This window comes from Conger conger, chromosome 17, assembly GCF_963514075.1.
Source record: "Conger conger chromosome 17, fConCon1.1, whole genome shotgun sequence".
Classification (NCBI taxonomy): domain Eukaryota; kingdom Metazoa; phylum Chordata; class Actinopteri; order Anguilliformes; family Congridae; genus Conger; species Conger conger.
The window spans coordinates 5226604-5250815 of record NC_083776.1 but is presented as its reverse complement, the minus strand read 5'-3'; the positions used below and the strand labels follow the sequence as shown (position 1 = coordinate 5250815).

The window sequence follows — 24212 nt, the reverse complement described above, 5'->3', positions numbered from 1 at the left end:
CCATCAGGCTACCCTGCTTTAGCCTAGAGTCATATACACCTCACTGAAATACCATCAGGCTACCCTGCTGTAGCCTAGACTTATATACACCTCACTGAAATACCATCAGGCTACCCTGCTGTAGCCTAGACTCATATACACCTCACTGAAATACCATCAGGCTACCCTGCTGTAGCCTAGACTCATATACACCTCACTGAAATACCATCAGGCTACCCTGCTGTAGCTAGACTCATATACACCTCACTGAAATACCATCAGGCTACCCTGCTGTAGCCTGGACTCATATACACCTCACTGAAATACCATCAGGCTACCCTGCTGTAGCCAAGACTCATATACACCTCACTGAAATACCATCAGGCCACCCTGCTGTAGCCTAGACTCATATACACCTCACTGAAATACCATCAGGCCACCCTGCTGTAGCCTAGACTCATATACACCTCACTGAAATACCATCAGGCCACCCTGCTGTAGCTAGACTCATATACACCTCACTGAAATACCATCAGGCTACCCTGCTGTAGCCTAGACTCATATACACCTCACTGAAATACCATCAGGCTACCCTGCTGTAGCCAAGACTCATATACACCTCACTGAAATACCATCAGGCCACCCTGCTGTAGCCTAGACTCATATACACCTCACTGAAATACCATCAGGCCACCCTGCTGTAGCCTAGACTCATATACACCTCACTGAAATACCATCAGGCCACCCTGCTGTAGCTAGACTCATATACACCTCACTGAAATACCATCAGGCTACCCTGCTGTAGCCTAGACTCATATACACCTCACTGAAATACCATCAGGCTACCCTGCTGTAGCCAAGACTCATATACACCTCACTGAATACCATCAGGCCACCCTGCTGTAGCCTAGACTCATATACACCTCACTGAAATACCATCAGGCCACCCTGCTGTAGCCTAGACTCATATACATCTCACTGAAATACCATCAGGCTACCCTGCTGTAGCCTAGACTCATATACACCTCACTGAAATACCATCAGGCCACCCTGCTGTAGCCTAGACTCATATACACCTCACTGAAATACCATCAGGCCACCCTGCTGTAGCCTAGACTCATATACACCTCACTGAAATACCATCAGGCCACCCTGCTGTAGCCTAGACTCATATACACCTCACTGAAATACCATCAGGCCACCCTGCTGTAGCTAGACTCATATACACCTCACTGAAATACCATCAGGCTACCCTGCTGTAGCCTAGACTCATATACACCTCACTGAAATACCATCAGGCTACCCTGCTGTAGCCAAGACTCATATACACCTCACTGAATACCATCAGGCCACCCTGCTGTAGCCTAGACTCATATACACCTCACTGAAATACCATCAGGCCACCCTGCTGTAGCCTAGACTCATATACATCTCACTGAAATACCATCAGGCTACCCTGCTGTAGCCTAGACTCATATACACCTCACTGAAATACCATCAGGCTACCCTGCTGTAGCCTAGACTCATATACACCTCACTGAAATACCATCAGGCCACCCTGCTGTAGCCTAGACTCATATACATCTCACTGAAATACCATCAGGCCAGAAAGCTGAATGAACCGCGAGTCACAGAAGTGCCACACACTTCCCATCGTGACGACCGAAGGCAGGGCAGCGAGACTTAGGACTCGGACGGACTTATTCGTTTCTCCAGATAGCACGTCGGCCGCGTCAGCCACAAGCCCATTCATCTTCCTCGAGTCAATAAAGTCAATAAAGCTGTTCTTAGGCTTCGAGCGACGCTGTTCACATCTCAGGGCGAGCCCCGTACGCTCACTCCTCACAGACCTGCCTGCGGAAATCCATCCGTAAATCTCCAGGCAAAAAAAAAAAAGAAATAAAATGTCAAGAAGACATGGCCTGAACGCGGCGGGAAAGACTAATCCGACCCAGCGGAGACGCGGCCAAGTGTGGGCGATCATCAAGGGTCTTTTCTGTCGACGTTGGAAAAAGTTCATTTCCATTTCGGGCCTCGGGGGAGAAATGAGTCACTGCCCTGAAACGTTTTAACATTTCGCTGCCTGGCGCTCGAGGCCGAGACACAAGCGCTTTTTCACACCCACGCAAACCACGCCACGCCACGCCATTAAAGACCGACGAGGGACAGACATGTGTGTGGAGGTGTGGAGACACCTGCCCAAATATCAAAGAAACGGAAAAGACACAGAAATATGGAAAAAGATAAATACAGAAAATAATAAGCACATAAAATTATAAGTGTATGAATGGTAAATGGTAAATTGTCCGCATTTACATAGCACCTGTATCCAAAGCACTTCACAATTGATGCTTCTCATTCACCCGTTCATACACACACTCACACGCCATCGACGATTGGCTGCAATGCAAGGCACCGACCAGCTCATCAGGAGCATTTGGGGGTTAGGTGTCTTGCTCAGGAACACTTCAACACAGCCCTGGTGGGATCGAACCGGCAACCCTCCGACTGCCAGACAACTACTCTTATCGCCTGAGCTACTGTTGCCCATAAACATTTATACTCCTTTCATCTATTCATTTTTGTGTTCATTTACCCTTTTTATTCAACAATTTTCTCATACTTTTATCCATTCATTTATTTATTGAAATATATATGTATTTATAAAGGCCTCGGCCGTTGCGAGGTGAGGGGGAGAGGTATGGGGGGGGGGTTCTCCCCTCTCTCACAGCTGAAACAAAGGGAAATGATCGCAGCGCATGTCAACAGGGGAAAACGTCTCCCCCTATCACCTATCACCTCCCTAACGCCTCCCTATCACCTCCCTAATGCCCCCCTATCACCTCCCTATCGCCTCCCTATCGCCTCCCTAACGCCTCCCTATCGCCTCCCTAACGCCCCCCCTAACGCCTCCCTAACGCCCCCCTATCACCTGCCTATCACCTCCCTATCGCCTCCCTATCGCCTCCCTATCACCTCCCTAACGCCTCCCTATCGCCTCCCTAACGCCCCCCTATCACCTGCCTATCACCTCCCTATCGCCTCCCTATCACCTCCATATCGCCTCCCTAACGCCCCCCTAACGCCCCCCTATCACCTGCCTATCACCTCCCTATCACCTCCCTAACGCCCCCCTATCACCTGCCTATCACCTCCCTAACGCCTCCCTATCGCCTCCCTAACGCCCCCTATCACCTGCCTATCACCTCCCTAACGCCTCCCTATCGCCCCCCTATCACCCCCCTAATGCCCCCCTAACACCTCCCTAACGCCCCCCTATCACCTCCCTAACGCCCCCCTATCACCTCCCTAACGCCCCCCTATCACCCCCCTAATGCCCACCTATCACCCCCCTATCACCTCCCTAACGCCCCCCTATCGCCTCCCTATCGCCTCCCTAATGCCCCCCTATCGCCCCCCTAATGCCCCCCTAATGCCCCCCTATCACCTCCCTAACGCCCCCCTATCACCTCCCTAACGCCCCCCTATCACCTCCCTAACGCCCCCCTATCACCCCCCTAATGCCCACCTATCACCCCCCTATCGCCTCCCTATCGCCTCCCTAATGCCCCCCTATCACCCCCCTAACGCCCCCCTAATGCCCCCCTATCACCCCCCTAACACCTCCGTACCGCAGGGCCCAGCCCGGTAACCAGCCCCTGGGATCTCACCGCTAACGTGCTGCTGTGCTCATCCAACATAAAACAGAGGTTCACTTATTCTGGTAAAATGAAAATGGGGGGGAAAAAAAAAAACCCCACTGGAGACATGATATGCAGCCCTGAGGTCCGTCAAAGGCAATCTTGCGAATAATCGCTTCCTTGCCTGGAACTGGCGCAAAACCCGTTCCTTGTGTTGTCAAAGGCCAATAACAGAGGCAATCAAGAGCCGAGAATCAAGACTAGATACCACAAGCTCTCTTATGCCTGCACTAAGGATGCGATTGAATACACCCGTGCAATTACTTTTGTTCCTATAAAACAGAGGAACTATGTATAAAAAGGGATGAAATTCCAACACAGATCACCCCATATGGAGTAAATACCTTCAAATGAAAGGTGACAGTGTGTATTTTAACATCATTGTTCATTGCTTCATTTCAAAATCCACTGTGCTGGAGTTGAACCAAAAGAACATGAATTGTCCAACTGTCCAAATACATATGGACTGCACTGTATGTTAACCCAACAAAAGGACATTTATAGATAAAATGTTATCGGGACAAGTCAGTATCTTAGCAAATGTTCTCCTCATGACTCAATCAACGTGTTAATTGGCATATTCCCCAGGGTCTTGAAAATGGGAGGCATTTTAAAATTAACGTCGGGGAACAAAAGATGCGTGGAAACGCACAAGACCAGACTTATCACTCACCAAGATCCTCTTCCTGTCCTTCTCCGACAGGAACTTCACGGGAGGGTACTTCTGCGATAAACTGGAGGAAAAACATCTTCATCAGTGGGAATCAGATATAAACACTCCCATTAAAAACACCTCACTGTAAACTAAAACATTTCACCATCTCACTGTAAACTAAAACATCACCACCTCACAGCAATATAAAAAGTGCAGTAAGAGTAAAAGGAAAAAAATAATATTTAAGTTCATAAATATACTGTATATTGATATATATAAATTAAATTTGTATATATAAATGTGGCCTAATCGTTGTTCGGTGTTTATCGGATAAAGCTCTTTTCTCTTCACACTGCGGGGGTGAAATGTCACATGACCGGCTCCAGGAAGTCATCGACGCTGATCAATAACTGATCTACAAAGTGAGACTCCCCCTCGTCCCGTGAGGTCGAGAGAACGGCCTCAGCCTCAGCAGCCTACTCCGGTTTCAGCCTCATGTTCGTTCCGCTTCAAAAGCGGACGCTCCCTTCAAGCGTGACTAATGCGCTTCGGTGTTCCGCCCACACCTACTGAAGCGGCTCAAGGTAACCAGGGTAACCTTGCTCAAGGGCGCGACGGCTGTGCCCCAGCACGAAGTCGAACCTGCAGCCTCAGTCATAACAGAGCCCAGAACCCTACCCACAATGCTCTACTCCTCCTCAGACTGGGAAACCAAGCAGAGCCCAGAACACTACCCATAATGCGCCACTCCTCCTCAGACTGGGAAACGAAGCAGAGGCCAGCACGCTACCCACAATGCTACACTCCAAGAAGAGGTAATGTCTGCTCGTGTGTGCTTGTCCTCATCCGCAGCCAGAAAAAGCCCATAAAACCAGCCTGTGCTCTCTGTGCTGGGGAATGCGTCAGCCTGCGGATATGCAGCGATGCATCCTGACTGCGGATATACAGCGATGCATCCTGACTGCGGATATACAGCGATGCATCCTGACTGCAGATATGCAGCGATGCATCCTGACTGCGGATATACAGCGATGCATCCTGACTGCAGATATGCAGTGATGCATCCTGACTGCAGATATGCAGCGATGCATTCTGACTGCAGATATGCAGTGATGCATCCTGACTGCAGATATGCAGCGATGCATTCTGACTGCAGATATGCAGTGATGCATCCTGACTGCGGATATGCAGCGATGCATCCTGACTGCAGATATACAGCGATGCATCCTGACTGCGGATATGCAGCGATGCATCCTGACTGCGGATATGCAGCGATGCATCCTGACTGCGGATATACAGCGATGCATCCTGACTGCGGATATGCAGCGATGCATCCTGACTGCGGATATGCAGCGATGCATCCTGACTGCGGATATGCAGCGATGCATCCTGACTGCGGATATGCAGCGATGCATCCTGACTGCGGATATACAGCGATGCATCCTGACTGCAGATATGCAGCGACTGCGGCACATGTAGATGCAATCTCTCCCCTGCCTACGCCTGCACAGAGCATCCTGCACAGAGCATCCTGCCCAGAGCCCATCCTGCACAGAGCATCCTGCACAGAGCATCCAGCCGCAGTCCTGCCTCCTCAAATCAAGGAGCCTCTTTTACGATCACGACTCAAAGTACGAAATAAACGCAGACATCTTAACAACACGATAATAAAAACAACCTTGAGCCTGCTGGCCTCTTCCGCCTCTCCGTTCACTACCCATATTGTTGTTGAGAAATCCTTTCGGTGCCTCTGAATGGAAGGGAGGGAAACGCAGTAAAGCGCTGTAAGAGCCGTTTCTCTGCAGGGGGGCCCCATGTGTGTGCGCGGGCGACATCTGAGCCCATCAGACGATCTAAACGGTGGCACTTTGGCACCAATTTGCCCGGTGGCGTGAGAACATCGTTTTAAGGTCGCACAGTCGCATCATGTCAAGAGGCAAAATTCTGTGATGGGTTGCCTCCAGTCGAAGGAGAGAGCCTAAAGCCATGTCCTGTTGCGGCACCTTATGTTATTTAAGCGTCCAAGATATCCCAGCATGCACAGGGTCATGTGTAACCGGGCCAGCCCGGGTTCCACAGGAGAGCTCAGCAACTGAGAGGGGGGTGAGAGAGTTTGCAGTGTGTTTGGCGACCAGGATCGATTAATTATTTAGTGTTTCATGAACAGCGGGGGCCGAGGTGATGTTAGCACAGAGATCCATCAATGCTGACTCAGCGAAGGAAAACACGGCGGACATCTTGTCCCTCCGCTAAATCAAGCTGCAGGACGGAACAAGCGAGAGACTGCAAACTTCAGTCCGGGGCGGGGCGGGGGCAGCCAGTTTAAAATACAAAATGGCTGAACGTAGACCCCTATTTCAGAGCTTTACTCTTGGGACCCCCTATTGTGTGTGCGTGTGCTTCTTCCTCAGTGAAGACAAGGTGTTCTAGCCTCTGGTTTGTTATTAAAGCACACGCTGTGCTCAGGGCCTTCAAAGGCAAACAGAGTGAGAGATAGTCAAAGCACAAAGGCCTGGCTGTCTAGCACATATGCAGATATGTGTCCATTTACATAGCAAAGCAAAAGACAGCAGAGAGGGGGAGGGAGGGAGAGAGGGAGAGATGGAGGGAGGGAGGGAGGGAGAGAGAGGGGGAGAGAGGAGAGAGGGAGAGAGAAGATGCGAGGGACAGATGGAGAGAGGGAGAGATGGAGAGAAGGTGCGAGTGATAGATGAGTGAGAGAGAAGGAGAGGAGAGAAGGAGAGGAGAGAAGGAGAGGACAGAGGGAGAGAGGGTGTGGGAAGAGGAGTGGGGGAGAGATGGGGAGAGGAGAGAGGGAGGAAAATAAGATATGAGGGAGAGGACTGGTGGGTTTGGACAATGAACCGAGGTTCTGGGTCAAGTCCAATTCAATTCAGCCGTTTAAGGAAATTAATTCACATTCAATCCACGAATGGAAAAACGTCACAAAAGGTTCCTACGAGGTCACTTCCTTTTCATGAGCAGAAATTGAATTGACCCCCGACCCTCCCCGTGGAGATAACCTGAGGATTTATCGCATTATGACGCTGACAAACATGGAGTGACATTGTGAGAACATTGTGTTCGCCGAGCGGTCCCGCACACAGTGCCCGCCAAGACAGGACTATCGCTCCCTCAATACAGGACTATTGCTCCCTCAATACAGGACTATCGCTCCCTCAATACAGGACTATCGCTCCCTCAATACAGGACTATTGCTCCCTCAATACAGGACTATTGCTCCCTCAATACAGGACTATTGCGCCCTCAATACAGGACTATTGCTCCCTCAATACAGGACTATTGCTCCCTCAATACAGGACTATCGCTCCCTCAATACAGGACTATCGCTCCCTCAATACAGGACTATCGTTCCCTCAATACAGGACTATTGCTCCCTCAATACAGGACTATTGCTGCCTCAAGATAGGACTATTGCTGCCTCAAGACAGGACTATTGCTCCCTCAATACAGGACTATTGCTCCCTCAATACAGGACTATTGCTGCCTCAATACAGGACTATTGCTCCCTCAATACAGGACTATTGCTCCCTCAATACAGGACTATCGCTCCCTCAATACAGGACTATCGCTCCCTCAATACAGGACTATTGCTCCCATCATTGCGCTGCCTCTGCGCAATTCTGCCACCTCAGTGGAACGCTCCCAGAACTGTTCAGTTGAATTAGTACTGTACACGCATACAGTTTGGCGTCTTCAGATAGCTAACAGACAGTTTGGTGTCTTTAGATATATGTTGTGGGAAACAGTTCTGTGCCATTGGTGGGGTGGCACTACCAGCTGTGCCACAGGGTAACCAGGTTTGTTAGATGTACGGAGATAACATCAGCAGAAACATTGTTAACGCCGTCTTGTGACCGTGACGATTATTAATTTGACGATTTGTTGTTTCTCTGTAAACCCTGGGTATATAGAGGGAAACGTGGAATGGTTCGAGGAGACTCGCCAATACGATCGCCTGCGTGTAGCCATTCACGTTACACACCTTACACGTCGGCATTGTTTTTCTCCATCAACATTCAGGATAATAAATTGCATTCATTTTAACCTGCATCCTCTTGGCTCGCACCACTGCACACCCAGCGGTTTAGAGCGCCAACAGACACAGATAACATCGGATACCTGCACCCCACAATCACCCTCGCTGTGCCGTCATCATTGTATCATTGTGTGCTATAAAGGCCAGAGGCACGTCCGCATCTACACAGATAGACAGCGATGACAGATACAGAGCCACACTATTGGCGGACATTGGCAGTTCCTTTTGTTAAAAGTATCGTTTGGAGTCAGCTATATACGAGAACACATCCAATTAACCCTGTTCCAGTAGCATCGGTCAGACTACACACGTGTCCTTGGCCTCCCAGACACTTCCACTCGCTGGTATATTTGGTGGGTTTGGGGGGGGTACACCTTTCACAGCGACGTGATACGTACCTGAGCTCCAAATCTCGGATCTTCTCCCGAAGAGGGGCGACCGCCTGCAGGAAGGGAGAACGGTGCCGTCACCAGAACAATCCATCATCAACACCCACAACACCAGAACAATCCATCATCAACACCCACAACACCAGAACAATCCATCATCAACACCCACAACACCAGAACAATCCATCATCAACACCCACAACACCAGAACAATCCATCATCAACACCCACAATCCATCATCAACACCCACAACACCAGAACAATCCATCATCAACACCCACAATCCATCATCAACACCCACAATCCATCATCAACACCCACAACACCAGAACAATCCATCATCAACACCCACAACACCAGAACAATCCATCATCAACACCCACAACACCAGAACAATCCATCATCAACACCCACAACACCAGAACAATCCGTCATCAACACCCACAACACCAGAACGATCCATCATCAACACCCACAACACCAGAACGATCCATCATCAACACCCACAACACCAGAACGATCCATCATCAACACCCACAACACCAGAACGATCCATCATCAACACCCACAACACCAGAACGATCCATCATCAACACCCACAACACCAGAACAATCCATCATCAACACCCACAACACCAGAACAATCCATCATCAACACCCACAACACCAGAACAATCCATCATCAACACCCACAACACCAGAACAATCCATCATCAACACCCACAACACCAGAACAATCCATCATCAACACCCACAACACCAGAACAATCCATCATCAACACCCACAACACCAGAACAATCCATCATCAACACCCACAACACCAGAACAATCCATCATCAACACCCACAACACCAGAACAATCCATCATCAACACCCACAACACCAGAACAATCCATCATCAACACCCACAACACCAGAACAATCTATCATCAACACCCACAACACCAGAACGATCCATCATCAACACCCACAACACCAGAACAATCTATCATCAACACCCACAACACCAGAACAATCTATCATCAACACCCACAACACCAGAACAATCCATCATCAACACCCACAACACCAGAACAATCCATCATCAACACCCACAACACCAGAACAATCTATCATCAACACCAACAACACCAGAAAAATCTATCATCAACACCCACGACATGAACGTACAGTACAGAACAACACATTACGCAACACTCACACCATTACTGTGCAACACATAACACAGCACCCACACCATTACAGAACAACACATTACACAGCACTCACACCATTACAGTACACATTACACAACACTCACACCATTACAGTACAACACATTACACAACACTCACACCATTACAGAACAACACATTACACAACACTCACACCATTACAGTACACATTACACAACACCCACACCATTACAGTACAACACATTACACAAAACCCACACCATTACAGTACAACACATTACACAACACCCACACCATTACAGTACAACACATTACACAACACCCACACCATTACAGTACAACACATTACACAAAACCCACACCATTACAGTACAACACATTACACAAAACATTACACAACACTCACACCATTACAGTACACATTACACAACACCCACACCATTACAGTACAAACATTACACAACACTCACGCCAGGAAGTCACCAAAGTTTAAACTTTAAGGCCCAACAAACCAACCAAACAAATACCACTACATAGCTAACCTGTCTTCACACAGCGGTACCTAGAACATCATCATCTCAAAAGGAAATACAAAGACAGATAGAGAATGGCTACAGGAGGTCTGGGGGACCCATGGTGCAGTTAGCAGAGATGGCCTCCAGTCTATGTAGGAAGACGGGCGGAGTTTTTACGGTCCGGACCGCAGTGGGAAGCTTGCAGTCGGGGTAGGTGCCCACAGATAGCAGAACAGGCAGGTGAGCTTTGTGTCTAGGGTCTGATGATCGATTAAATATATAACAGTGTAGTCTCTTTAGCCGCCCAATAGGCCATCACCAAGCTGTTTAATTCCACGTGAGCTGTATAGAGGTCAGCTCTACTCAGCTCCAGGTCCTGCAGGCCGCAGTGTCTGCGGGTATTCGCTCCTGTCGTGTGCTACTCCACCTGATTTCACTCAGTATTTTACCTGCTTGGTTCAGACAATAAGCCAATTCATGAACTCGGGTGGTGTAGCGCACGGTTGCAGCTAATGCCTGCAGACACCGCGGCCCGCAGGACGTGGAGTTGGGTAGCCCCGCCGGAGGTCGTCAGGAGAGGGAGAGGAGAAGGGGAGAGAGATACAGAGGAGGCTGAGGTCGTCAGGAGAGGGAGAGGAGAAGGGGAGAGAGATACAGAGGGGGCTGAGGTCGTCAGGAGAGGGAGAGGAGAAGGGGAGAGAGATCCAGAGGAGGCTGAGGTCGTCAGGAGAGGGAGAGGAGAAGGGGAGAGAGATACAGAGGGGGCTGAGGTCGTCAGGAGAGGGAGAGGAGAAGGGGAGAGAGATACAGAAGGGGCTGAGGTCGTCAGGAGAGGGAGAGGAGAAGGGGAGAGAGATACAGAGGAGGCTGAGGTCGTCAGGAGAGGGAGAGGAGAAGGGGAGAGAGATACAGAGGAGGCTGAGGTCATCAGGAGAGGGAGAGGAGAAGGGGAGAGAGATACAGAGGGGGCTGAGGTCGTCAGGAGAGGGAGAGGAGAAGGGGAGAGAGATACAGAGGGGGCTGAGGTCGTCAGGAGAGGGAGAGGAGAAGGGGAGAGAGATACAGAGGGGGCTGAGGTCGTCAGGAGAGGGAGAGGAGAAGGGGAGAGAGATACAGAGGGGGCTGAGGTCGTCAGGAAAGGGAGAGGAGAAGGGGAGAGAGATACAGAGGAGGCTGAGGTCGTCAGGAGAGGGAGAGGAGAAGGGGAGAGAGATACAGAGGAGGCTGAGGTCGTCAGGAGAGGGAGAGGAGAAGGGGAGAGAGATACAGAGGGGACTGAGGTCGTCAGGAGAGGCAGAGGAGAAGGGGAGAGAGATACAGAGGGGGCTGAAGAGGCCTTAGACCAGCCGAGCAGCAGCATTCAGGAGCTGGAGAGGTCCGATGGCAGGGAGGGGAGGAGATGGAGAAGGAGCCCATGCGATCACAACAAGCCCAAATTAACTTCAGAACCAACTCGTTATCACTGGAACGGCGTTTTCTAAATGCAAACACAAACAAAACTCAATCCAGCATCTCGTTAACTCCACCGCCCTCTCATTCATCCTTCTGCCGGGAGCCTGGAAAGCGCTAAACCGCCGTCGCGGGCAAACAAACAGAGCTGCCGAAAGCCCTCGGGCGTCTGCGCGGGATCACGGCACGGACCGGCGCAAACACGCCGCGCTCTGCAACAAGGCAGTCTCCGCCGAAACGACAGCACGCCCACCCCAGTAAACACTGGGGGCGACATGGCTCAGGCAGTAAGAGCAGTCGTCTGGCAGTCGGAGGGTTGCCGGTTCGATCCCCCGCCCGGGCTGTGTCGAAGTGTCCCTGAGCAAGACACCTAACCCCCGAATGCTCCTGACGAGCTGGTCGGTGCCTTGCATGGCAGCCAATCGCCGTTGATGTGTGAATGTGTGTATGAATGGGTAAATAAGAACCATCAATTGTACAGCGCTCTGGATAAAGGCGCTATATAAAATGCCAACCAAACACACCGCCAACACACCACCACCTACCGCTCGGCTCATAAACCCTGCGGCCGTGCGACATAAAGAGACTCTCTCCGCGGGAGACGGGCAGGTGGCCAACCCCATTATCGGGAATAGAGGCAGCGCGCAAGAGCGGCCGAGCACGACGCTGACGCCTTTGCGGTTTTTCCGCACCTCTGTGAAGCCTTCCGCATCAAACGTCACTTTCCTCTACAGATAAGTAGCGTGGCGGCGGCTAAAAGGTAACGGGCGAACGGCACACAGATAAAGCGCTTTGAACTAGAAGGTCAGGAGTATTGCAGAGGCAGGCTTGTGATGATAAGCAGCCTTTTGGGTCATTAGCAGGGTGATTAGGCAGCAGTCATCTCTGTAATAACAGACTTTCAGGGACCGCCTCCGGACTGCTTCTGTCAGACCGTCCTGGGGACCCAGACGGGATGAAACAACATCCACTGGCCTTTTATTTTATTAAATTATTTTTCCTTTTTGCACTTTTGGAACCCAAAATACATCACAGGAAATATGACTTCACTGATAAACAAATCATCTCTTTTATGTTGCCTGAATCGCTCCTGTTCTCTGGAGCTGTAGTAACATCCCTCACCTGTAGAGGGAGTTCTGAAGAGCTTACCGGCCCACAGTCAGTGAAGACCGGTGTTGTTTTCAGAAAAAAAACGACACTGCAGAGGCGAAAACGCTCTTTCCACAAGCTCCCCTGCAAGCCAGAGACAATTTTACACCATACGGGCTCTACCGGGCGCAAGCGTTAGCCCCGAGAGGCGTATTGACAGGTTGACTTCAACGGACATATTTTAAAATGCACATAATGTCCGGAGCCCTTGGCAACAACCATACACATCGTAAAATTACCATGGAAACGCGACACAATGAAGTCGATGAACAATGACTTCTTTTAGACGTGGTCCTCGCTGTACAAGGCCAGGGACACCTCGGGCCACGGGCGACCGTATAACGAAAAGCACGATACATATAGGGTTATTTAACTATACAGCACATACACACACAATGGGAACGTTGATATTCCCCTGCAGGTGGCTCATCGGCCGTTCCTTCACTGCTCATTGAACCCCACGTTCGCCAGGAAGCTCATCTGCTACAGATGTGAAAAGAGCATTGAGAATCTTCCACCTCGGTTTTATCTGATACAATTCGCCCATTATCTAATAGCGACCTGCGGTATCGGTAATCAGAGGCCTACGGATGGGGACATGCAACCAATGTCAAGCGTTGATTGAAATAAAATAAAAATAAAACCCACAGGGGCGCAAATGTGTCGGTGGACTGGCCGTCCCAGCAGAGATAGCGTCATCTTTGTCGCTGCATTTGATACACAAATCTGACCGTACGCTCGTAACCACGACATTTTTTTTTTTTTAAAGCAACGAAAGCTGCATAGCGACAATTTGCGAAAGATCCGGAGCCGTGCAGTTTTGTGCCTGTGGAAGGATTCAACGCTTCGCTCGCTTTTATGAAGTTGTTGTTGCCGCCGTCTATGATGAGCTCCGCTAGCATAGCGCTGAGCGGTCTACCGGAAAAGGCATTCAGTAGGACATCCTCCTTACCTCCCAATGAGCTCATACGGATGACAGCGAGTCACAGCCAGCAACCTGTGGGCACCTAGCCACTAGCCGGGGGGGGGCGCTAATCCAGCAGTGCTCCGGGCACAGCCAGTTAACAAAGCAGCCCAAATGTCAACCTGAAACCAGCCCCGTAACCATCACTGTACATTACATTACATTATTGGCATTTGGCAGACGCTCTTATCCAGAGCGACGTACAGTTGATTAGACTAAGCGGGAGACAATCCTCTCCTGGAGCAATACGGGGTTAAGGGGCCTTGCTCAAGGGCCCAACGGCTGTGCGGATCTTATTGTGGCTGCGCCGGGATTAGAACCACCGACCTTGTGCGTCCCAGTCATTTACCTTAACCACTACGCTACAGGCCGCCCCACTGTAACCAGCTGAGGTGCTAATGGGAGGTGCTGTCCAACATTAGCATTCGGCGTCTGACCCGATCTGGGAACACACGCACGGACGTGTGGCAGGCTGGGCGCCTTCCTTCATTTCTTGCCATTATTTTCGACATTTTCGCAATTAGCCGTTTCCACGCTCGCTCATACTCAATTAGCCGTTTGCCGCCACTTCACAGCCCCAGCCCACGGGGGGGGGGGGGGGGGGGGGGACAGCTTAGCGACAGTAACCGTGCCCAGAGATCAGTATCTGACGCTGATTCCACGTCAACTCGACACACTTCCGGACCACATCGTCACGGATTCGAATGAGATTCGACACGCTGATCTGACCTCATAGGAAATCCCTGGAACCCAAATGACACTTGTCTCTGATTGTTAACCTGGGAGATACGGACTAACAAAGCACGCGCTCGTTCCTGTGACTCCGTGCCTCTGACTTGCCCAATCTCCAACACAGCGGGTCTTGGATCACCTAATACACAGCTCTGTCTTTTACATATGTTCAGCCCAAAAAGACAGGTTGACAAGTTATGAGTGATTATAATCTTGAAATCTGATTAGCAAAAAACAGACCCCTATAACACCATGCCAAATCTCATTAAGGAATTACCCGAGGTTAGAAACGACGATGAAAATCAAAAGGAAACGAAAGAGAGAGAAGAGAGGAAAAAAAAAAAAAAAAATAATAATAAATAAAAAAGGTCAGTGTTCAACGCACCTCGTTTATCTTGTGTTCGATCTTCATTTCGCCTTGCTCCTGGATGGACCTGAAAGGAAGAGCTCTGTTTTTAGTGGAAGACGGACAGCAGCGCTTTCACAGGGGCGGGCCTGTAGCGTACTGGTTACGGTACATGACTGGGACCCCGCAGGGTCTGGGGTTCGATCCCCGGTGTAGCCACCTTGAGGAAGGCCCTTAACCCCGCGTTGCTCCAGGGGAGAATTGTCTCCTGCTTAGTCTAATCAACTGTATGTCGCTCTATGAGAGCATTTGCCATCGCTAACATCGCCCAGGGATAACCGCAGAGATAAGGACAGCACACAATGCCTTAAACAGCTGTTTTGTAAACATAACACTTCAGACATGTGCTAAAGCAACACTCTCCTCAATGCATGCAAGATAATTTAGTAATTTCCTGGAGCTGCATGCAGTGTGGCTAGTGGATGAATAGGCATCCTCGGTTAATTTACAGACACGAAAGCACTGCACAGTTAGCCCTGTGGGTAGATAAGGCAGGTAATGGCCATATTCACACTGGTACTCACGCGGAGGCTGACGCATTTAAATGCCGGCACCCATCCATTACATGTTATTTGGTTGACGCTTTTATCCAAAGGGACTTACAGTTGATTAGACTAAGCAACAGACAATCCCCCCCAGAGCAATGTGGGGTTAAGGGCCTTCCTCAAGGGACCAACAGCTGTGTGGATCTCAGTCCCAGTTATGTGCCTTAACCACTATGCTACAGTCTGCCCCGTCCTTAACTAAGGGGAAAAAACCGGAGGAGCAGCTGAAAGCTTCACAGTAACATGCCCAGGGTTAAATCAACACTTAGTGTTAAATAAGTGTCCAGACTTGGACCACATGCGTTCTGCAAGTGTTGCATTAAACACTGGACATTTTACTGTGTTGGCTGTCTACCAAGAGAACAGTGTGGTTTAATGTAGCCTACTACTACTACTACTACATGATAACATCTACATTCTGCAAAGGAAACAAAAAGTTTTTCATCAAAGCCATGCAGGACTGTAAATAATCCACACCAGGTAAACAGCAATTCTCACGGAAACTCTGGCATTTCATGAGCCTGCATGCAGAGACATGCAACATGATGTTTCTGGGCTTTCCAACTGCATTATGTAAATAAGGCACACCATACCTCATGTTTGTGTAGGTTCCCCAGACAGCTGGAAAAACAAAGAGACAAAATGTAAGCTTCTTTAAATTCTTTAAATAACACTCACGCTTTACTTTCTTGTTTGCATTATTTTTCATAATATTAAGATGGTGACAAATTAATTCAATAGGTTTTCTTTAATTGGCACAGATGTCGGTGACTGGCACGACAGACGGTGAGAGACAATCGCGTAAGCATCTCGGAGGATTAGGAAATCCGTGAGGACGCTTCTGAAAAAAACGCCACTTGGACACGTACGTCTTTCTGCGCTCTCCCTGCCACTGTCACCATGGTGAACGAGCTGTCACTAGCCAATCAGAGGCCACATTCTCTCTCACCATGGTAAACAAGCTGTCTCTATCCAATCACTAGGACTCGGAACTGTACTGTCCTCTCAGGTCCACTTTTGCACTTGTTCTTGTGATTGACTTGCACTTTGTTGTACGTCGCTCTGGATAAGAGCGTCTGCTAAATGCCACATAATGTAATGTAATAATGTAATCAGTGGTCTCATTCTCTCTCACCATGGTAAACAAGCTGTCACTACCCAATCAGAGGCCACATTCTCTCGCTCACTCTCTCTCAGCCCTACAACACTGACTGAGTCACAGAACTGACACACTCTCACTCAACTCCTACAGCACTGACCGAGTCACAGAACTGACACACTCACTCAGCCCTGCAACACTGACTGAGTCACAGAACTGACAGATTCACTCCGCTCCTACAACATTGACCGAGTCACAGACTGACACATTCACTCAGCCCCTACAACAATGACAGAACTGACACATTCACTCAGCTCCTACAACACTGCCTGAGTCACAAAACTGACAGATTCACTCCGCTCCTACAACACTGACTGAGTCACAGAACTGACACTCTCTCACACACACTCTACAACGTGCAGTGGGACAGCCAACTTACCCCCATCAAGAATTAGGCTTGCACAATGGGAGCACATATGCATTGTATTAAAGGACGACCACTCAGTTTTCAACTGCGATGAGCCAAGTGCTCCAGCTCAGGAAATCACGATCCCATCCCAGTCGTATCCCACAATGGCCCATTCCACTTCCACACACACGCCGGGCAGGAACGCTTATCGAAGCCAGATTCCCAAACCTCTTCCCGGGAAGCAGCAGCTGGATCCAGGCGTTTGGTGTGCCCCACCTCAAGCACACCTGAGTATGTGTGTGTTCCAAAACAAGAGTATAGCAGTCATTTTGACTGGTTGAAAAGGAATAAGATCAAGAATGCCATATAGCACTCTTGGGATTTTATGGTAGTTACACTACAGTGCCATATGGCACTCTTGGGACTGAGAGGTCTGTCTGTCTGTCTGTCTGTCTGTCTGTCTAACTAACTGTCACAACACAAAATCATAGCACACCGGATGCTGTGTCTGTTCCTAACATAGCTCCATTTGCTCCATACTGCAGTTCTGACACAAGCTCTAAATATCAATGGCCTTCAGGAATAACAAAAACATAACAAGGTCATAGCTACATCATGATAGCCACTCTTACATCTTCCCTTGCCAAACAAACTCAAACTTACAATAAGAGCGCATGCATGCACAGATTTAGCACACGGCCGCTGACGTCATGTTTTGCGACGTAAATAAATTTACTGAAGCTCCTAATGGTGTTTCTCAATGGGCTCCTCATCTCTGCGACACCATGCGCAGCACCAATTGCCTGTAGGTAGCATACATAACTGGGAAAAAATAACCTTTTAAAATGGTAAACGTGGGAGAGAACCATTATGGCGAAACAACCACCGAATCAACAATTACAATCCTTTATCCTGAGCCTCTGTAGCATCGCCTGAGCTGCTGGGACAGGATGTGAATGAGCTCGTCCGTGAATAATTACAATCAAGGAAAAGATTACTCGCATTGAATTGAGTGGATACAGAAGTCTGGGGGAAAACTGGGGGAAAAAATCTGAATGAAACTAAAACTCACTTCCTGTGCTGTGCCATTGATCGGTACTAGTCCACACACACACACACACACACACACACACACACACACACACAAAGGGCCAGGCACGCGCACACACACACACACACACACACACACACACACACAGACACACAGGCCCAGGCACGCACACACACACGCCCAGGCACGCACGCACACACACACACAGACACACACGCGCACAGACATTTCAAACTCGCTAAGCATCTTAAACAACTTGCTTTACAGACAGTGATTTTGCGTTTTGACTCAGACCCCGCGATCAGTGAAACGCGGGAGCACTGAACAGACCACAGGGCACAGGGCCCCTTCAGAAACCAGGGACAACCTTTGAATTGCTTTTCCTCGCTGCTGTCGAGACACGAAGGTACAAAAATAGAAACGGATTTGAAATATAAAAACGCAGGCGAGCGGACGGAGCTGAGGACTGAGGAGGAGACGTCTGACTGGAAACACAGGAAGACCACGGCCAGGCTATAAAAGCCTGCATAGTGTGCTTTTAAACCCCTGAGCAAAGACTTCCAGAACCGGCACACTGCCCCCTCCACACAACACAACAGGAGCTTTAATGTTAGAGTTTCGGCTGCACTCTGTAAACGTTCTCTAAGACAGCCAACCGTTCGTACCACCCAACGCAGGTATGGTCGATTTATATGTACCGACACCCACGTAGCAAGCATCATCACAGACTGGAAAATAAATTGAGCAATAAATGTCACCCGCAAATGTCACTGCGAAACAACAACTGCGCGTGCTAATTAACCGTCAGCGCGTGATTCTTAACAACCTGTTAAGTGGCCAGATCTTGTGCGCCATGTCATTACTCTGACCTGAATAATATGTTCAGGTCCCGAGGCTTCCTGTCACACTAAAAGGGACACACACCAATAGCATTTCCATTTATCAGTTCGCTTCTTTAAACTAGGCATAAGTTACTTTTCATAGCCTTAAATGTGGGTTTCAGTGCCTCTCCCTGATAAAAATGTAAAAAAAATTAATTAAATAAAATAAAATAAAAAATAGCTCAAGCTAGGTTGACCGGTTCAGACCAGCTCACAATGGTTTAGCTAATTTTGAAATAGCTGGTACGCAGCTGGATCAGTTCATGACCAGCTTGGCCATGCTGGTTGATCAGCTCGTACCCAGCTAGACCAGCTTATGACGAGCTAGACTTGCTCAATTTTCAAGCTGGCCAAGCTGCCATAGCTAGATAAATCATTGAATGCAATCAGTACACGTCGGCTTTGAGGTATATTATGTACGATAGATTAGAGCCGGGGGGCAAAATCTGGGGGGAAAACCAGCTGCCAATGTCTTAGGTGTTCATTGATACCTCGCACTGATTCATATGCAATAAAATGCTACTTCAATGGAAGATTATCGATGTACAATACCGCCCATGTAACCTGACGTGGGATAACTGCAGATTCCCAATTCCTGCATGGTCCATAGTTCGAGCACGTGACGAGGTTACAAATAAAGGACCTAATGTCTTAATTGCCAAAGTCTTGCGGCAAGAGGGAATGAGCATATTTCAGTATTTGACTGTGCAACAGGTTCACGATATGTGCACTGACGTCCAAGTTTACAGGAACGCGATAACGTGTACGTTACCAGCACAACTCGGTAACATTCGCGTGATGAGTCCTGTTCTTATAGCACTGACACTTTCACTGTCTGTGCTAATAGTGATGGGTACATACTAAGGGGTTTGGAAACTCTAAATGAGTAGTAGCTAAGTGGCATCATTTTCCAAGACAACTTGCCAAATAGGCTACGATATTATTTCGTGTAGAGCAATATCATTAACTGTCACACTACACTCACTGTACATGTGGGGAGTAGATAAATCAGAAGACAAAACACAGCCGTAGTATATTGTGCAATGGTTCATCAGCTGTACATAGATGCCAACTTAAAGCAAAGCGGTTCCTCTCATACTCACATGCTATGTATGCAATCAAAGCGAGAGCCACGAGAAACTTCATCATTCGTCTGTTTATGTTTGTAGCCAGCCAGGCGATCCGCTTCATACTTCACACAAGCGCCGAATCCGGAGACATTAGAGCCCCAATTTATACCATTGTGAAGCCCATACTGACGCCCTCTTTTACAGCAAAACAGGATCGCTTCATCGTAACTAACTCCACACGTTGCTCCGGTTCCACCCTCTTTCCGAACACACTTAGCTAAGCGAACCGGTGTTGCGGAAGTGCAATAAGATATTTACAGTAACCTGGGAATTCACCATGTAGATTATACATTAACACCACTTTCAGCCGTGACGAGTTTGTAAGCTACACGCTCAGAAAGCCATGGAACGTTAACAAGGTACCTAGCTAGCTAGCTAGCTACAACGTTTTGCCTCTATTCCAATAATATAACGTTACACGCCAAGACTGCAGCTAATGGATTAGAAATATAGGCTAATTGGACGAGATCTAATCTATAAACATAAGTCATCCGCCTGTCTAACCAGTTTCTATAGCTAGCTAGCCAATCAACTTAGACAGCTAGTTACTACTAACGGTACCAGAGTTTTAAATCGCGTGAAGGTACTTAGCAAGCTTCATTTTCGGATTTTGTGTTACGACTACGTTTACTAATTGACTTCTTAAACCTTAACTGTTGCGCAGTATATCCATACACTCAAAGTATATACATTTTAAACACAAATTAAACTACTCGCGTAGTAAATTCTTTGCATTCAGATCTTTTTGGCAGGGCCGCGGTTCTCTAGAGCGAATGTTCTGTACTCCACTGAGCGCCCTGCCGCGACTGCAACGTTCCAGTTAATTGTGTCTTTAAATTTTAAAACATAATAAAATTCACCCTTCCGTGTGAAATTTTCATGAAAAATGATCTGCCACCGGTGTTTATTTCTGATAACACAATTGTATAATGTTCGAATTAGCTTTTGTTATCTGACAGCGAACTTTAACCCTTCGTCAGGCTAAAGCAGTCAATATCAGATGCATAAGTCCCTCGGGCGGAGTAAAACGAAATGGACGAAATTACAAGTGAAGTTCTTCTTTTGATTGGATTAGGGAGCAAACTAATTTAATTTGCAGGATTAGAAACATTTTTGTAACGTTAGCAGCCAGTATTCACACAGAATAGTAGGCAATTTAGTTCCTGCTGCACAGGTGATTCTGCTTCAAGTCGTGTCCAAATTTTTATTACTTTGCTTTAAAGGTACAATAGGTAATTTCGGACTCCTAACGGCCAAGAGAGGAATTGTAGCAACAAACACCCTCAAACCACAACATGCACTGTTTTGGAAAGTTAAGTGACACACGCGATGGTATCTTACATATTGTACCTTTAAACACATGGAATTGCTCGTCTCTCGTTTAGACACAAAGAGTATTTGTGTGCGAAATATGTGCTTTATTTCACACGCAGTCACGCTTGCTTTTAGCCGTTCTTTGGGGGTCCAAACTTTCGCAAAGTTACTTTCCAACGGGCTACTTTCCAAGGTGCCCGTTACGTTTTAATCCATTGAGAAACCGAATTCACACTCATTATGTAAATAGTAGGCAATGAGACTTGCGATGGAAAATTATATAATATATTATACGTCGGGCGGCACGGATGGTGCAGTGGGTAGCACTGCCGCCTCACAGCAAGGAGGTCCTGGGTTCGAATCCCCGTCGGCGGGGGAGTGCGGAGTTTGCATGTTCTCCCCGTGTCTGCGTGGGGGTTCTCCGGGTTCTCCGGGTTCCTCCCACAGTCCAAAGACATGCAGGTTAGGCTGATTGGACAGTCTCAATTGCCCATAGGTATGAGTGTGTGAGTGAATGGTGTGAGTGAATGGTGTGTGTGCCCTGCGATGGACTGGTGACCTGTCCAGGGTGTATTCCTGCCTTTCGCCCAATGTATGCTGGGATAGGCTCCAGCCCCCCTGCGACCCTGTTCAGGATAAGCGGGTTAAGATAATGGAAGGATGGATGGATATTATACGTCATATATTAGCCGTGGTTTATCTCACATTGTCGGTCATGCAGGACTGCAGGACCATTTACCTATCAAAGGGATTATTTTGGCAGGGATATTCATAGGCAGCATTGTTGAATATTGGCAGAAATCCAAAGATGATATAATTATTATTTATAATAATAATAATAATATTGTAATTCATCCAAAGCGACTTAGAGTTGATTAGACTAAGCAGGGGACAATGCACTGTGGAGCAATGCGGGGTTTACAAGCCTTGCTCAAGGGCCCAACAGCTGTGCAGATCTTGGCTACACTTGGGCTTGAGCCACCAATTCCAGGTACCAGTCTTGTACCATAGCCACTAGGCTACGAACTGCTATATACAGTGGGCTCCAGAATTATTTGCACCCTTAATAAAAATGAAGGGAAAAGGCTGCATAAAACAACACAGATAATAATCTATATGTTATGTTCAATTATGGGAAAATGAAATACTTTAATTTCAACACATTTACGCTCATGTTTCAATGTTTTTTATTAAGTAATTTGTCAAAATTATAGTTAATCTCAGTCCAAAGGAAGTAAATTGTATCATTCCACCACTTCCTGTTCCACTAGTGTATAAAAATGAGGAAACAAGGATGCAAAATCCTGTTGTCATCCATCAGCAGGGGATAGGGCGAAGTAAGGGCAATAACAAAAGCATGTAAAACATGTGGAATGGTCGCAAACTTGCAAAGAAGAGGACACAAGTGCATATTGACCCCATGTACATTGAGGAAGATTGTAAGGGAGGCCAAGATTTTGGTTGATTCAATTTGATCATTAGTAAGGCATTCTACATCACATATGTTTACAATGCATGTGTCAGTAACTATAACATAGCTGCCAACTCTCACACTTTCGGCGTGAGACACACGCATTTGCATGTGCGTGTGAAAACAGGCAAATGCGTGTGTCTCACGCCGAAAGCGTGAGAGTTGGCAGCTATGCTATAATTGTTTATTCATTTATACAATATAGTTTGTGCATATTTATCAAGGGTGCCAATAATTCTGGAGCCCACTATAAGTGAAACATTTGGTGGACTATATCCTCAAATATTACTTGCAACAGTTAAAATTAAATCCAGTATAGCCTTTCTGCATTTCTTATTTCATAACCAGTTCCAATTGATAAAACAGTAATTTTCACTCCCTTTGAAAGGCTATCAAATACCACACCACTAATTTACTTGACATTAGTCAGGGAATTGTGTGGGTTTCAGAATCATGGGGTATAACCTTGCCATGCAACAATGCTTTGCTGTGGAATTCTGAAAACCCTTCCAAGAACTGCAACTAATATGGGACTAAAGAACAGATTTCCTAACCCAGTAAGGAAACAGTTGAAGGTTGTGCAAATTCCATTAAGTTGTATTTGCATAGCGCCTTCTTACGAAGGTTGTTGTGATGGTTTAGAGCCCACGGAACAGGAATTTCTTGTTTTAAAGTCCAGGTCCGAGGTCTATAATCAGACACTTTGTGCAGTTGTTCCAGTGTCTGTGAATGCCTTCAGAGCTGTAAGAAAACACCCACGTAGTGGAGCTTTGCTGATGGGTGTGATTACTGTCGTAAAGCAGGTTATAGCGGAAAGAGGGCTGTTTTGCCCAGCGCCATTCATGAATTACAGATAAAATGTAATCATTCTGCTGCCTACGAATGGACAAAGAGTCCCCGCCTACCATCTGAATGAGGAACCATCAGCCTTGAGGAGACAGAAAGCATCTACATATTTTGTTGTCATCAATGAGAGACACAAAAGGAGCCTGAGCCTTTGATTTACTCTTTAGTGGAGAACAGATTGTGAATGTGTTTTTCTGAGCAATCAGAAAAAAACCTTTTGTACATATTCAGCATTTGTCAGAGAATAATTCAGAGAGGCTCTCAAAACCAAGGGATTGGCCATCGATTAA

General features: G+C 47.7%; 1 protein-coding gene across 1 annotated transcript in view; it reads right to left on the bottom strand.

The window, feature by feature from the left end:
• The window catches only part of uxs1 (UDP-glucuronate decarboxylase 1), a 55023-nt gene extending 33815 nt beyond the window's left edge, over positions 1-21208 (bottom strand). Inside the window, exons 1-5 of the mRNA XM_061226156.1 lie at positions 20265-21208; positions 16315-16342; positions 15156-15204; positions 8794-8837; positions 4354-4414 (exon numbers count right to left, since the gene is read on the bottom strand). Coding sequence (XP_061082140.1) covers positions 4354-4414; positions 8794-8837; positions 15156-15204; positions 16315-16342; positions 20265-20352 — 270 coding nt within the window. The 5' untranslated portion in view covers positions 20353-21208. The remainder of the gene's footprint in view (positions 1-4353; positions 4415-8793; positions 8838-15155; positions 15205-16314; positions 16343-20264) is intronic.
• Positions 21209-24212: the final 3004 nt, after the last annotated feature.